General features: G+C 41.8%; 1 protein-coding gene across 1 annotated transcript; it reads right to left on the reverse strand.

Annotated features, from left to right (window-relative positions):
- Nucleotides 1-1,121: 1,121 nt before the first annotated feature.
- On the reverse strand, nt 1,122-14,820 carry NAE1 (NEDD8 activating enzyme E1 subunit 1). The gene is made up of 20 exons (XM_058033911.1): nt 14,635-14,820; nt 12,704-12,807; nt 12,552-12,612; nt 11,634-11,664; nt 10,945-11,016; nt 10,568-10,647; nt 9,934-10,043; nt 9,507-9,616; nt 8,857-8,919; nt 8,560-8,623; nt 7,427-7,518; nt 6,135-6,194; nt 5,914-6,047; nt 5,672-5,747; nt 5,381-5,420; nt 3,934-4,020; nt 2,974-3,066; nt 2,445-2,559; nt 2,320-2,369; nt 1,122-1,358 (listed from the first exon to the last, which is right to left on the reverse strand). Exons 1-20 carry the CDS (start codon nt 14,688-14,690, stop codon nt 1,249-1,251), a joined length of 1,608 nt encoding a protein of 535 aa, XP_057889894.1. The 5' UTR covers nt 14,691-14,820; the 3' UTR covers nt 1,122-1,248.
- Nucleotides 14,821-16,573: the final 1,753 nt, after the last annotated feature.

Raw genomic sequence — 16,573 nt, forward strand, 5'->3', positions numbered from 1 at the left:
CCTGAATTTCCTCTCAATGTGAGGCCACTTCCTCTGGTTCTCAGTGCAGGTCCAGCAGCAGAGAGCAGCCCCCCCTCAGTGCACGCTCCTGTCAGGGAGCTGGAGAGAGCAGTGAGGTCCCTCCTGAGCCTCCTCTCCAGCCTGAACCAACCCAGCTCCCTCAGCTACTCCTCATGGGGCACCTTTTCTAGAGCCTTCGTGAGCCTTGCTGCCCTTCCCTGGACACACTCAGCCCCTCAATGTCCTTTTTCCCGAGGGGCCCAGAGCTGGGCACAGCACTGAGGTGTGGCCTCAGCAGTGCCCAGCACAGAGGGGCAGGCGCTGCCCTGCTCCTGCTGATCCAGCCCAGGTGCCATGGGCCTCTTGCCCCCTTGGGCACACTTTGGCTCACACTGAGGTGGCTGCTGAGCTGCAGGATGTGGCACCAGGCCTTGTGGAACCTCACGCCCTTGTCCTTGGCCCATTGATCGAGTCTGTCCAAGTCTCACTGCAGAGCCTTCCCATCCTCCAGCAGATCCACGGTCCCACCCAACTGAGCATCTGCAAATTTATTGAGGGTGCTCTCAATCCAGATCATCAAAAAAGATGTTAACCAGGACCAGCCCCTAAACTGAGCCCTGGAGAACACATTTCAATGCAGCTCACTTTGCATACTCTGCAGTTGGAGGCCACAACAGAAAGAGCTGCCATCCCTTGGCACCGGCCACGCACACAGGTGCAGGAAAAGAAACCTTTTACTAGGTGAATACAGCTGACAGAACTGAGCTTTCAGGCACACACTCCCTTTCCCTAATGACCCTGAACTCAATAAAAGGTATTTCATCTTCCAGCTCTTTGCACTATTGGATGCATGAACCATCAGAGCTCCACCAGCCTCTCTCATCCTTTTGTGTCCTCTCCCCACTCGAGCTGATGAGCAGCTTTGATGAGAAAAAATGCAGTTAGTTCTGCTGCCAACAAGGTGAGCCAATTTGCAAAATGCAACTTACCCTGCCAAAAACAGCTACTGCCTTTTTCTTTCAGAGGTGAGTCAAAAAATTCTAGATTTTAAAGAATTGTCAAGATATAGTATAATGTATTTTATTTGTCCTCAGGAAACAACAACAACAAAAAGAAGATAATTACAAATAAAGAAACTTTAATTGGCATGTCATACAGAACAGTCCAGTCAGTGGTAGAACATCACAGTATTTACAGTTCTGTAAATACAGCAGCAGCATCTGGAGGCATTGAAGTCAAGAGCTTATCCTACAGCTGGAAAGTTGCTGAAGTCTGTGACATTCCACTGTAAATAAAGGTGTTATTAAAAATTACAAACTGCCCTGTAATGACTTTGATAACTTCCTGTGCAGCAGCTCCTGCAAAAGAGAAGAAAAAACAGAAGGCAGTTAGCAGGTCATATTTAAACAAGAGTAAAATAATGTTACTTATCTAGAAGTCTCTACACTGGAATTATTTTAGAAGTGCCTGATAAATGTCCTAGGAGGCAAAAATGCTCTTCAGTACTTCCCACTATAAAAGAAGATCAGAAAGCTACTACTTCAGAAGTTAGCTTTGCATACACTTTCCCTCCATGTACAGACACACAGAATAAAAATGGGTGAGCAGACAGACCCATGCAAGTTGCAACCTCTCTCATCAGAGAAGCTGAATTTAAAAAAAAAATCATGTAAAATTTAACTGCAAAATAAACTGAAGGGTCACTTCAGTGTGTTCCCTCTGAGTTTTCCTGTAGTAAGAAACATTCTGTACCTTCTTCAGAAATTACCTTTATGTATACCGAATTTTGCTTTATCAGAAAAAAATTCCTACATATGCAGAATATAATACAAAATCTTCAGCACTGCATGAAGCCAAATAAAGAAGGTAAGTGAATTGATGTATCAATTTGGGGCATCCATTAAAATACATCTGCAGGTCAAATGAAGGTAAGAATCCAAGGCTGCTGATATTTCATAGATCTCTAACATATGTGTACTATGTTAAAAGAAGATATATATTGCACTAATTTTAAAATTACTATAATTATCACTTTCCTTTTAAAAAAAATCAGCCTCTTTCCAGCATTTCATTTCTTAACAGATTTTTAAGCTTGAAGAGTTGATTGTTTTTGAAGTTTATTTATTTTACTGATTATAACCCTTGGTGCATTCACTTACTCTATATGTACTGCAAGAGGTCTCATCTGGAGAATGAAGGGGAGGATTGTGCCCTACTGCTGTGTGTGGCTGCAGCCTTTGCTCTGGGAGTCCAGAGTCACTAAGGCAGCAGAGTTGTGGCTGAGCAGGCTGTTTGTGTGGCCCTGGATGTCACCCTTACCTCCCATGAAGGCAGCAACAGCGTGAGGCTCGGCAGCTCCGTAGCGACAACTGCACAGGAAAGGAACAGTCACAAACAGCCCAGCAGCTCTACCAACAAAGCCACACCTCAAAAACAACACTTACAACTCCTGCACATAGTCATCTTTCACCACTACAGACAGCCCATGTTCTTGGAGGAAACCAGTAAGGCATGATTTTAGCTTTCCAATATCATCTTCCACCTGGTAGTTGTAGACACCTGGAAAATAAATCAACTCATCAACTGTTTCATCACACAACTCTAACATCACAGTCAAAGCTCATGGTTTTAAATGGCAGCCTGAATATTTTGTTTTCCTAAAGTTTCTAAGCCAATTACTGTGTTATTAGTACTAGACAAATAATAATTGAATATTCTGTTGATGCTTCTTATGATAGACAAATTACTGCATAGCTGAACTGATTCATAGTCCAAACAACCCATTAATGATACCAATTCAGATAAATTTTTTAAGTTCCTGAAGAGAAAAAAACTCTAATTTTCATATTCCTAAAGCTGTATTACTGTGGAAACAAAACCACAACTAATGTTTTTGCAGTTTATAACTTGAACTACAGTAACTATTGGACTTTATATTTTTTTTGATGATGTGAAGAACTGGTATTAACATACCTGGGTATCTGCCATGCTGCTTGTAAAACCTATTGACAGCCCTCAGCATCAAGTACAGCACTATTTCACTGTCAGGGTTATCCATATGGGAAACTGAAAACAGCAAGAGAACTGGTTAGCTGCTGCAGACAGAATGGAAAAAGCAATGTTTTGAATTGCCTGAAAATAGTAAATCTGCAGTAGAAAGAAACCTTAATGAATGCAACCTATGACAGAACCTTAATCAAACAGCTGTCAGATACACAATTTTGCCTCCAAAGTTTCTGACAAAATCATATTTTATGTATTTAATATAAACTATTCAGTGAAGAACCTCACATTTCAATTCTGGCAGGTGCTTTAAATGGGTATTCCTTAGTTATAATTTTAGGATTTGAAATACATGCTTTAAGTATTATCTGTAATGACTGTAATTATAAAACAGGTCTTAAATCCCTTACCACACAGCTCTGTAGTCTTTGTAAATACTAGCTGCTACTTATATCTGGCACAAAAAAAAAGGCAATATAAAAAGCAAAAAGCAATATCAAGTAACTAGTTTGTTAGTTCACATCCTAAAGAGATAAACTGAAAGGAGTCAAGATATTTATTTTATTTGGTCAAGTTAAAGCACCTTTTCAACTCTGTCAGAAATAACTGACATACAGAAAAGAGAAGTTTGAAAAAAACCCATTGTTTTATTTATAGAGTACTACAAGTAAAATCCACAAGAAAACAAAAGCTGAAATACGCATCAATCTCTAAGGTCACTTTTGAAATTTCAAAATCAAATTGAGTTCAACATTCTAAACCTAAATCTCCACAACTGTAGTTGAGAGACATATTCCTTACATTAAGTATTTGAATTCACTGAAGACTTTGTGACATTGCAAATGATAAAACTCCATAATGCAACAGAACATGTAGCTTACATTTTGTTTTCCGCACCAAAGCATTGCAAGTTTGAAATGCAGTACTTACTGATGGCATCCCTGCTGCAGGAGTTGGGGCTGTGCTCCTGGGCCAGCGAGCGGCAGCGCACCACGCGCAGGAAGGCGGCGTTGCTGCCTGCACGGGGACAAGGAGACATGGCCCCGTCAGTGCCACCCTCACCACAGCTCTGTCCCACTGCCACGGGGCACGGCAGAGGCACAACCCAACAGCGTTTCTACACTTCCCTCTTTCTTCTCAGCTTGCAGTAATAAAAGCCTGTTTGACTACCTTTAGGTCTAGGGTCAGAAGAGTTTTAGGGAAATCCTCCCTGCTCATGTGGAATATCTATGTATCCTCTCTGTGGTTAATGTAACAGCTACACACAGCAATTCATCAGTCACAGCCACCATGTTTCCCTCTTCCAGGCTGCAAATCAACATGATAGTGGAGCCCTGGGAAAAGTTAAAGATAGAATCTAAAATGTTAAGCTTTGTGTTTTCCCAGATCAACTGCACCTGTGTAAGCAGTATGATAAATGATATAATTGTTAGATGTGATGATAGTTTAGTAATTAAATATAATTGTTATATAACCATAAGAAGAATAATGAGAAACTGTGTTGGAAATTCAGAGGGGGGCTAAATCTATGTATACAATAGAACAATATAAGTTTAATAATTAACATGAAAGTTATATATTGATAGGATATAAAAACATGATCATCTCAGATGTATGGTCGGAGTCAGATTGGGTTGAATATACCCCTGACACCCAGAGCTCTTAATAAAAAGCACTGCATATAATCCCCCGTGATTATGTGTTTTTGAATGCTAACAAACATGGTTCTTTCCATCTTCCACTAAATCTAACACTGCCTCACATGTTCTCAATTAGTATTTTAACAGCACAGCTATGAGCTGGGAAAGGTCCTTTTCCAGTACCATTGCTATGGATCGACCCAAGGTGCAATTACAACCCAGCACTGAAAAAGGAGCAACTGGGAGGCTCCCAAATGCTTTTACAATGCAGAGCAGCATGCTCTTGGCTCTGTGCCTACAGGGGAGCTTTGCAGCTCTGAGGAGCCTCAGCCAGGCTGCTGCTGGAGACGTGTACCCATCCAGGACAGACACAGCCTGAAGGGCCATCAGCTGAGTTACAGCTTTTCAGACCACCTCAAGTCTGCAGAGCCCACACTGAAACCAGCACCCCAGCATGAGCAAGAGTGCTCAGGTACTCATCACGAAAAGCAGAGGGCAGCTGCTCCCTGTTGTTTGGAGTGAAAAGATACATAATTTTAAAGCCAACCTTTACAGACTCACTCCTGAGAGATGCTGAACATCTGCTACTTCTCCTGAAAATGAGGGATGCAAACCACTTAGTACTTTCTTAAAAAATTCAAATACTGACTTACTGCTTAATAACTACATGATTATTCAAAAGTTTTTGATTATTTGATCATTTGCATAAACCCAGAACAGAATCCAAGCATACTCACAGAACAATTTCAATTCTCTCTCTGAAATAGACTCAGGTGCCTAAAAGAGAGAATATACTCATTCCAGTACACACAATGGCTAGAGAATTCCTGCTTTCACATATATATTAATATATTTATAGTGAAATAACTAGTTACTAATGTACCAAAAAAACCACCCTGTCTTAAATTGTAAAGAGTATATCCCTGTATGCACTTTACTTTTATACGATCAAACCAAATTAATAAATAAAGCAGACACTTCACAGATACTTGATTGCATTAAAAGAACGCCCACAGGTTTGCACTCACCTTGCCCAGGGACTGTAACAATTTAGCAGCATGGCTCCCCACAGCAGCAGTATCCTTCTTTGCTTTTTCACGGTATCTGGTAATAATGAAGAAGTAAATAATTACAACAGAAAGCCATCAACTCCACATTGAAGGCAATCTTTTTTTTTTTTTTTTTTTGCTTGTTTCACATTATAAAGACAAAATACAAGCCACATGAATGGTAGTGAGCTCCCTCAAGGAGTTGTGAGTTGTCTACTTACACATTTTGCAATTTGATGAATTTACTGGAGTCTGCCATCATATCAGGAATGGTGCCCCGGACAGGCAAGCTTCCTTGCCCTTCATTTGCCACAAATTCCTTTAAAGCTCGAACCAAAATCCAGAAGGAAGATGACTACAAAAGCACAAGAGACAGCCATGTACACAGATGTTATATACAATGCTTTTTCTCCATTTAAGTCTTACCCTTAACTACTCATACCTGCTCCGTTAGTTTTAGGCAGCAGTCATCATTAAAAAGCTCTTCAATTCCTCTTGGAATCTATGAAAATAAAAAATTGGGTTGGTAATTCTTTGACTTTTAATTTCTCGAATTGTCTCATCACTCAGTACATAGGTGAGCCAACTCCAAGTGACCTCAGAGTTTCACAGCAAATCTCTGAATCCTACACAGTCAAACAGCAGCCCTGCCCAAGAGCAAGGCAATGCTTCTGAGCAAGATCAATGTCACAAACAAAATCTCATCTGACTTCCATCTTTGACAGAGAAGATGTAAAGAACTGCAGCAGTAACTGCCCAGCCTGCCTGGTGGGGCAGAGCAGCCAAAAGGCCAGGGAAGGGGAATGGGGCTACAAAAGTCACTGTGTTAGTCAGAATCCTTAACTGCTGCAGGTCAGTCTGGCACAAACTCAAATAAATATCAATATCCTGGGCTGTGTCTTGTAGTGGCTTGGATGACAGCACTAAGTTTTACCTGCTGCTTTTTGGGAGACTTAACATGACCATCCAAGCAAGGATCAGCACAGTTCAAAACAAAAGAACATAATCTAAGAAGAATTATAGAATGTGCTTTTGCCCCATGTAGCCTTTGCAGTTTACCCCAGATGAGAAACGAAAGAAATCAGAGCTTAATTTTAAACCACATGTTATGAGGTCAGGATTATTTAAGAAACAATGAAAGCATCACTTCTAATGCTTTTAAGCTTGACCAGTTTATGAAGGGAATTTTGTAGTAAGTTTCTTCAAGAGCAAAGAAGTGAATTTATTGTATCAGGAGTCCCATGAAGCCCTTCAGTTCTACAGAGAGTAACCAGTACAGCCCCTGGCTTCAATACAGCATGATTTCAGTAAGTGCTCTCAGTTTCCCTCACACCAGTGTATTTAAATTGGCATCAGCCACACCTCTCACTGCTAAATCCTTGCAGTTGTACCCAGGACTTCAGAGTTTTTTACAGACTGAACTGTAGAAGTCAGACAAGAACTCACTGATGCACTCTGACTGCTGACTCATTCTAGGCTTGAATTTAAGTCTGCAGGAGGGAAATGCAGTTTTCTTGCAAGAGCAAGGAAGTAAGAGAATTTCCATAAGCTACATTTCCAGCTAGTCTAGGTCTATTTAACTACACAACTGCAGTTCTAACATTGTACTAATCCTGTTTTTAGCTAAATACAAATGTTACAAATGGAATTTCCATCCTAAAACTAAATAATATATTCTGAGAAAATGAGGCAGTTGAAATTGCTTCAGTTTTATCCCAGAAATGTTTATTTTACCTCTGTACGATTTAATGCTGTATTCACATTTTTTATAGCTTCCTCAAAGTTTTCCTCATCTTCTGGGGTGCCATTTTCATTCTTTAAGATACCTTATTGAAAAAAAACAATTAAAACACACAACTGTTTGAATTACATCTCATCATTTATGTCTTACCAACAGAGCAGACTGGCTGTGGATGTATTTGTAATGCATTTGTGGCCTATCAGCTACCAGCAAAAAATGAAAAATAAATCACAAGAAAAAAGATCAGATGTAATTATAAAGCTAACTTCATCTAAATTCTGCATATGATTCATTTTCCTGTAATGCTAAGTAGAAATTCCTCAGCACAAAAGCACTGAGTGTAAGAAGGATATAATGAAGCTTCATAGGCACTAAATTAATAATTCAACTCTCCTTCCCATGCCAGTCATGTTTTGCTGGGGTTTTGGGATCAAATTTGGCAAATACTTATGCATCCACAGATCAAGCCAGCCCAAGAAAGGGCCTCCACTAAAAATCTGACATAACCAAAGGAAATTACTACGGATCAGATCTGCCCCTTATCACAGCTTGGGGATGAGGACCTCTTCAAACTTGCCCACAGGCCATCTTCAAGTAAGGAAATACCAAAAATTCAGTCAATGGTGTTTTTCTACAATAATTTAAGACAATGCATATAGATCTTAAAAATGCCACATGAGCTTTAGCACCCTGCAAAATGAAGCCATTCACACACTGGTCACAGTGCAGTCAGCGCTACAGAACCTGGCCATGCAGAGGTGGATGATTACCAATGTCTGATGGGTCAGTGGACACACCAAATACTTGCAGAATAACAATTCTAGTGTCAAAAGCCATTTGCTTTCCTCTTTATAACATTTTTAACAGAATTTTATCATAAGGCCTTTGCTCCCACCCAAATCACACTCTGGATCTTAGACAGGATAAAACATTAACAACAAACATTTATAAGCAAGTCTGGCATCTTAAGATCCACCTGTACAAAGCAATAATTTAGCAGAAGAATCAGTATATACCAGCATATCTTTCATAAATTAAACTTGAGAGAACTAAGGATTACTTTTCAGGTGCCACATTGTATCTATTTCTGCCAGCAGGAATGAGGGAGCCCTGGGACATGGATTACCTTGCCGAATCAGTTCTTTGAAGGCTTCCTTCTCTTTGTAATTCTTAGGCAACTGTTCACTTTTCTAAATTAAAAAAACATAAAGAGATTTTTGTCTTTAAAATGCCTACTACTAAGCTTACTGTGTTCAGACTGCTGAACTCCAGGAGTCTGTCACTGCTCACAGATTCACTTGTATTTCAGTTAGTAATTTTTTTTATGACTCCACCTTTTTTTTAATGTCACACACAGCAAAAAGAATTAACTGCTTCAGAAAAGACAGACCAATAACAGTAATAATACAGTTTTGCAACATACCTCATTGAACCATTTTGTGAGATACTTGGCTACAATCACAATCCATGGAGTGTGGCTGTGGTCCTGTAATTGAACAGTGGAGAAATCTTTGTCAGATTGAGAAAAGATAAAAAATAGGAAACAAATTAAAAACCTATATTGAATGTAATCTCCAAATATCCTTTCCACTACCCCAAAGACACACGACATGTTCCAGATTTTGATTCAGCCAAAATGTTCTTTAAGTACTATAAAAGAAATTATCAAATTATTATTACTTTATTTTAAAAAAGGGTGAGCCAAGTTCTCCAATATTTTTCTGGAGTGAAACTTATGCCATGCACAACCACCCACGGTGCAAAGCTCTGCAACAGTAGGTTAACTAAAAAAATTAAAAAACAAATTAAAAAGAGGGTGTGAGGGGATAATCTAGCAAAAGATCAAGTTGTCCAAGAATACTCATTGATTCCTAAGACCCCCACCTGCTTAAGATTTAAATAGACTGGAACATTTGGAGCAGAGGCAAAAATAGTTCCTCGTGACTGATTCTAGAGTTGGTTCTGTTCAGATGAGACTTGGCACCAGAGTCATCTGCCAAGAGCCATTTTCACAGGATCCCTGCATTGTATATCTGCATCTGTCCTGGGGAGCACAGTGCAAACCACACCAACCTTTTTGTCCATATGCTCCAAGTCATAATCCTGAACGTGTGCTGTCAGTTCTGGAAATGGTCTGTCCAGTCTCAAATCTTCTAACATATTGTCAGGGTGAGATTCAACAACTGTGAATAAACATCACAATTCATTTCTCAGCATTATGTCTGGCCTTCAAAACAGAGCTACACAAACACAGGATCACCTGTGCTTGATTCTCAAAGTAAGCGTTCTGTGTAACCCATAACGTCAGGATAATCCCAATTTTACTATTTGTTGCAGTCCATAATCCCCATGCATTCTGAAAAGAATGCAAACTACCTAAGACTTAACAAATACTAAATGTGTGACAATATGAAAAAAGACAAACAAAAAACCCCAAAGTGACATAAGTTATTGAAGCTTTAAACCTTCCAGGAAGCCTTTACCTCAACAAACCTCTAACCTGTATGTTCTTTAATCACGACTCTCATGTAACCAACCAGTCCATAGGTCCTGCAGACCAGCAGAGGAACGTTGGAATTCCAGAGAACTTCAGCCAGGCGCAACAATGTACTGGAAGGAAAAACAGGCTTTTTTCAGATCTACAGAATACAACATTTAACTATAAAGTTAACTCCTGCACCAGTTACTCTGTGAAAGAGTCCTCTCAGAAAACTTTTCTAATTTCATCATGATCCTAAACACGTAAGGTGATCAATTTCGTACAGGAATTTACAGTGAGTTGGAAAAATATTCATCCATTATCTTACTTATGTCTCATCCCACCCTCCCAAATGCTCCAAGTATCAAATAAAAAGCTTCAATGAGTTGTTAGTTAGAAATAAAGGATTAGATCCATGTGTTGCAGAGTCCTAACTTCAAGCAGAGGCAATTCCCATCAGAGGAGCAAAAACGTCTCTAGAAAATGCCATCACTGGCTGAAATTTTCCTTCACAATGACAGAGTTCTGTTCTGTTTAAGTTTTTCTGCAAGGAAGTGCCTGTGCATAAATGCACACACACACACACACACACACATATATAAACTTGCTTTTAAACTGAATGAAAACAGGTAATTCAATCTTAGGTGATTCTTACCTTTCTGGCAGTTGTGTTGCAACCACTAAGTTAAACCGATTAAAAAAGGAAGGGTCGTTGTCTAAAAGCTTTTCTGGACTCTAAATAGGGGGGAAATATATGTCAGGGAACACTGACAATTTCTGAGTACAGAGCAAGTCTGCTGAATATGATGTGTTAAGTGAAAGTTATAAAATTAAGATGAAGCTACAAAATAGTGTTTGAAATACATGAAGTGACTTTTTGTTTGAAATACATACAAATGATTTATCTTTCTCAAATGCTGTTTTATCCTGAATCTATTTAAACTGCAACATCACAAAGCAGCACAGAGCTGTTATTTCACATTTTTATCACACTCTATAATACACACATAGTACTAATTTAGGAAGACAAACCTCTTCAACAAAGTTTCCAGAAACATCACTATTCAATTCCTGCAAGAGCTCCATGGCACTCTGGGCACGACTCTGTTTCAGAGCAATCAGAATGAAATGTAGTTTACACAGTGTTTGAGTACTACATAATGCCACACCAAGCAATACCAACAAAACAACCCCAGAAAACACCCCACAACAAAGCTCATTTATAAGCTAAGGCTCCTTACTTCAAGCCTTGCTCATCTGAAGCAAAAATGCATCCCATAATAGCAGACACTTTGTTTGAGAACATTTTCTGTAATATCATTTTAAAAAGACAAATTGTGAGACAGCTATTTCCTAATTTCCAGTTTCATTACAGAATATCCAGGAGTTATCTATGCCTCTTGTACTCTCTGTTTTTGTGATATTTTCTCCCCATTTCCCTCTCTACTCTTAACTTTACTCCTTCAACCACAATGGTCTTATACCTCATCCTTCCATAGATTTTAATCATAAGCTCTTCATTTTTTTCTATTCAATCTCACCACAATTGAGTTTATCTCTCACTCATGAGGAACTAAAATAAACATGGGAATTCTGTTAAAGAATAAACAGACTTTAACCTATACACATATAGCTTTTAGCATTATTCATAATACCACGTTTAAATACTCAACACTTCCATGCTTTCAATACACATAAACTGACATTTATTAACTCCTTACCTGGCCAATATGGCTTTTTTGTAAAAAGAAACTGAAAAAGAGGCAAGAGAAAATGACATGTGAATTTTTATTCTGAAGAAAAAACAACACTGAAGTTACAGTTTGTTCTGCGGAATATGCCGCTCTCATGCACAACAAACCACTTTCCCCTTTAAATCTGCTTTTTCTCACTACTGTTGTATTCTCCTCAAAAACAGTTTCTTAAGAAAGCTTTTCAATTCCCAAGCCATAAATGTGAAATACAGAACAGGCCAAACTTCTCTAGAAGACAGGCTCATGCTGCAGGGTCTTTCTCACCAGGCTAATCAAAGACTCACTAGCACTGATTTCCTCATATAATGGAATTTCCTTCCCCTCACACAACCCCTGCAGGTATCTATGCACACCACAACAGAACTTGATCAAGAATCAGTATTCAAATCATTTTTACAGGATTTGCAAACATTTTCTTACCCTTTCCCCTGCTGCACAGAGCCTTTCAAAGCTATGAAAGCTAATAAATGCCTAGCAGTCACAGTTGCACAATGATTAATGAAAATTAAATCATCTGTATCACCAGACTTAGGGAAAATATACTGAACCACACTGAAACACTAGCACTGTCATAGCTCAAGACTACATCAAACAAGTTAACTTCCAATATTTTTATACTGAGTAAAGCATTGTCTCTATAAACTTGACGTGTGAAGCAAACAGACCTGTAAGGTCCAAACTCAGCAAGTAAAATAATTCAGCAACTAATGTCAAAATGACTGTGCATGCTGTTTGTCACCAACCCCCAAACCCACAGAAGACCTGGAGAAACACAGAGTGGCTTTCAAAACCATCTTACAGGGCTTCTTAGCAAATATAGAGATGGAACTACCTATGAAACTCTGTCACTTGTCAATTTGTAACTGAAATCAATAAAAAACCTACTTATTTCCAACATCTTCTCCAGAGACTCGATTCCCATCGACAATTGTAAACGAACCAATACCTTTGGGGGGAAAAAACCTCCTATGAATAACTTGGCATCATTAAGCTGTCAGATAGATCACAAAGAAGAGACAGAAGAAATATCTACTGACCTGGCAGCACCAAGTTTTTGAGTATTTCAGTTCCTGTTGCTGTTGCATTTATCACACAAACATGGGCAGATTCCAATGCTTCCTGGCCATGGTCACCCCACAGTCTGCATTGGGAGGGAAACCAAAAAGCAATGAAGCTACTGAACTTCAGATTGTACAGCCAATAAAAACAAATAACAACAACAACAACAAAAAAAAAGACAAATGGAGGGCTGGCATGCAACTGTCCATTCACTGCTGAGGACCTAAACAGCACTAACCAAAATAAAGATCCTTAAAGAAACTTACTGTGAAAACTGAGACTTTCCAAAGAGAGTTTCCCTGACATCTCATTTTCTCCAACTTTAAACCAGATGCATGCACACACCTCTTTCTCTTGGAACATACTTTACTGGTTAAAAATCAGCAAGGGTTAAAGCAGTCCTTGCCCAAATTTTGTCCTGTTCAGCTTTTCCTAACTTTTATAATAAATAATAGATTTTTATATGTATTTTTTAAAATTTCTCGTACAAGACACTGAAACACACAGGAGACAGAAATCAGTCTTGCTGAGTCTGGTACTTCAGACCCCTAGAGAACAGCACTGAGGCTGAGATCTGGCTGGGACAGCCCTGGGTCACACATCCTGCTGATTTCACTGGGGTAGTAACTCACAGAATTTTTAGGGTTGGAAGGGAGCTCTGGAGGTCACCCAGTCCAAGCCCTGCCCAGGCAGGGTCACCTAGAGCAGGTGACACAGGAACATGTCCAGGTAGGTTTGGAATGTCCCAGAGACGGAGATTCCACAGCCTCCCTGGGCATCAGCTCCAGGGCTCTGCCCCCTCCAGGAAAACAAATTCTTCCTCATGTTGGGGTGAATTTTTTTGTGGTTTAGCTTATGGCCATTGCTCTTTGTCCTGCTGCTAGGCATCACTCGAAAGTCTTGCCCCACCCTCTTACACCCACTTCTGAGATATTTCTATGCATTGATGAGATTCCCCTCTCAATTTTCTCTCTGGGCCAACCAGGTCCAGCTCCCAGCAGACTCTTCTCCTCACCAGAGGTGCTCCAGACCCCAAATCCTCTCTGTGCCCTCCACAGGACGGCTCCTTGTGGAAACTTAACAGCAGCACTGCAGACAGCCACTCCGGTGCTAACTCCGGCGCCGCTACCCCTCCCTGGTAACTCGGATCTTTTCTGCCCTTTCACAGAACCCAAGAATGGCTCAGCCTGGAGGGGCCCCAGGGGCTGCTGTGGCGGCACCTCCCTGCTCCAGCAGGGCCATCCCAGAGCCCAGGGCACAGCAGTGTGTCCGTGTGGCTCTGCAGTGTCCCCAGGCAGGAGCCTGCACAGCCTCTGTGCCCCATCTGCTCAGGGCTGGGCACTGCCAGGGCAGGAGCTCTGGGCACGGGCAGGGGCAGCTCCTGGGCTCAGGCCCTGCCCGTGGCTCTGGGGCCATGGCTGGGCCCGCAGCAGAGCCTGTCCGTCTTTTCAGCACACCCCTTTATACATTCACATATATACACAGAGATACACATAATATCAGTATTTAGAATATATATTTATATATTATGTACTTACACAACAAACGCTGTACAAATAATTTATATATCTTATATAAAAACGTACATGAGTACCTACGTAGATATATACTTTTATGTATCTCCATCCCCCTTTGTGTATACACTTAAGATTATGTATGCATATATATATATATTCCCCAGATATATCCTGTTAATTTACTGCATATCTACTGTCCGTGTGCCGGTAGAGCCCTCACGGCCCCGGCGGTCGGACACAGCTCCTGTTCCCCGCGGCCCCGGGGGCCTGTCCCCGGCGTGGCGCCGAGCGGGCCCGTGCCCTCCGCGGGCCGCCGGAGGCGCGGCCCCGCTCTCCGCTCGGTCGGAGCCGGTCCGTGCCGCGCGGTGCCGGTCCGTGCCCGCCCGCGGTACCTGAGCTGGCGGTCGTAGCGCTGCTCCTTGAGGCCGGCCCGGCCCGGCCGCGCCATGGCCGCTGCTCCCGCTGCGCACGCGCGGGGCGGGTCCTGCCCTGCCCGGCCCTGCCCTGAGGAGCGGCCGCGGCTGCGGTGCCGAGTCCGGGCCGTGCGCTGGCTCCGGCCGCGTCTCTGCTTCCCTCAGCCCTGCTGGCCGCAGCACCGGCACTGCTGGAGGCTCGAAGCCGGCAATGTCGGTAGCACCTGGGTCTTCCCCTCTCATTCGCACCCACCCCGTGTGCACCAACGCCGCCCCCGCCCTCCGCTGTGCCGCTCCTGGGGACCCCTCCGCGCCGTTTGCCGGCACATGAGGCCTCAGAGAGAACTGTATTAAACACGGCTTTCTCCACATCAAATCATTTCGCCCTAATAATAGTCACAATAGGAGTAAACCTGCCCCCAGCAGCTTTCCTCCTCATCTCAACCCGCCCATTCTTTAAAGCAATGCTACTCCTCTGCTCAAAGTCCCTTATCCACAGCCTGAACAGTAAACAAGAAAACTAGGAGGCCAACAAAAAACACTTCCAACAACCACCCCTTGCCTAACCACTGGCAATCCAGCCCTCATGGGAGCCCCACTGCTGGCAGGATTCCACTCAAAAGATCTCATGGAGAGTTTAATCACATCCTACCTATGCCTTAGCACTACTCCTCATAAAATGTAGAGTATGTAAAATTTTGTTAAGAAAATGTTCTTTGCTGTCTGATCTTTGTAACTTGCAAACGTGATCAACAAGGAGGGAGATTTAATCAGTGAAACAGAGCAGCCAAGAAGCTCTAAGTGATGTCCATCTGTTAGAAACACAAATTCCTGGTCAGCAGCATTGCCTTGTTAAGGTTTGGGGCTGGACATGTTCCGATGACCTCAGCCCCGCAGGAGGTTAATAGAGATCAGGAGAAGGATTTCCACTGATACACGAGAAATGCAGAATTCAGCAGCCACGAGGACAAGGAACAAAGCAAGGCCACTCAGTAACTGTGTGGAATCAGCTCTGAGCGGGTAAAGGGGAATTTCTGCTAACTCTGGTTCCAAGGAACAGCTATGCTGGAAGCCATGTTGTGGCAGTTTTCTGTTCCCCTTGGGATGCTTTTTGCAGCTGCAGTGTGCCTGGAGCTCTGGGCTTTGTGGTTTCAAAAGCCTAACCCTAGGCAGCAAAGAGTGCTTTAGGCTAAGACTGGTTCCGTGGAAAAAGCTGTGGTGGAAGCCGTGTTGTGGCAGTTTTGCAGGGGCAGGTCAGGAGCTCCAACTCCTGGAGCGGCCCACAGGAGAGCAGCGAGCCAAAGGCGGAGAGAGGGAGAGCGTGGCAGGGATTAGCAGGAGATGCGAAACACTCATTAACCAATAGAAGAGAGAATACTAATAAATAAGAGAACTATGTAACCTGTAGCCAATGGACACTCATGTCTTTGTTTGCTAAAATATATAAATAGGGGAAAGTACAGATAGTTGGGACAAGTTGGGCTGCTTGATTTGTGGGACACCACCGAACACGCGGCTTGGCAACTCTGAAATAGACAATCAATGTCTCTCTCAAGTGTGTATTTGCTGGCTGTCACACAGTAATGGATCCAATTTATCTGGACAACAGTGTCATTACCAGAATTTATGATTAAAATGGGCATTTCTCTGCATCTCTTGATGCACTTTCTGTATGGACTTTTGAGGCATTTTCAGGCAGACTGAGGCAGAAGCCCTGAAGGTTCTGCAGTCAGGAAAATCCTGACTGCAGATATCCAGGATATATTTTGCAGAGATGTTGCACATTACTGCAGCTATTCCTGCTTAGTATGGAGACAAGAACATATGAAATCTGTTGTGCCTATGTGCTTCTGTTATGAAGATCTTCCCATATAGGATCAACATAGGTTGGACTTTGACAGTGTATAAAAAAAGAGAA

Source organism: Melospiza georgiana, chromosome 14 (genome assembly GCF_028018845.1).
Source record: "Melospiza georgiana isolate bMelGeo1 chromosome 14, bMelGeo1.pri, whole genome shotgun sequence".
NCBI lineage: Eukaryota > Metazoa > Chordata > Aves > Passeriformes > Passerellidae > Melospiza > Melospiza georgiana.

Coding starts and splice junctions, on each gene's coding strand:
- NAE1 (XM_058033911.1), bottom strand. CDS start 14,690: ATGGCGCGGCCGGGCCGGGCCGGCCTCAAGGAGCAGCGCTACGACCGC. Junction 12,613..12,703: donor CAAAAACTTGGTGCTGCCAG/GTCAGTAGATAT, acceptor TTCCCCCCAAAG/GTATTGGTTCGTTTACAATT. Junction 9,617..9,933: donor CGTGATTAAAGAACATACAG/GTTAGAGGTTTG, acceptor GTTTATTCACAG/TTGTTGAATCTCACCCTGAC.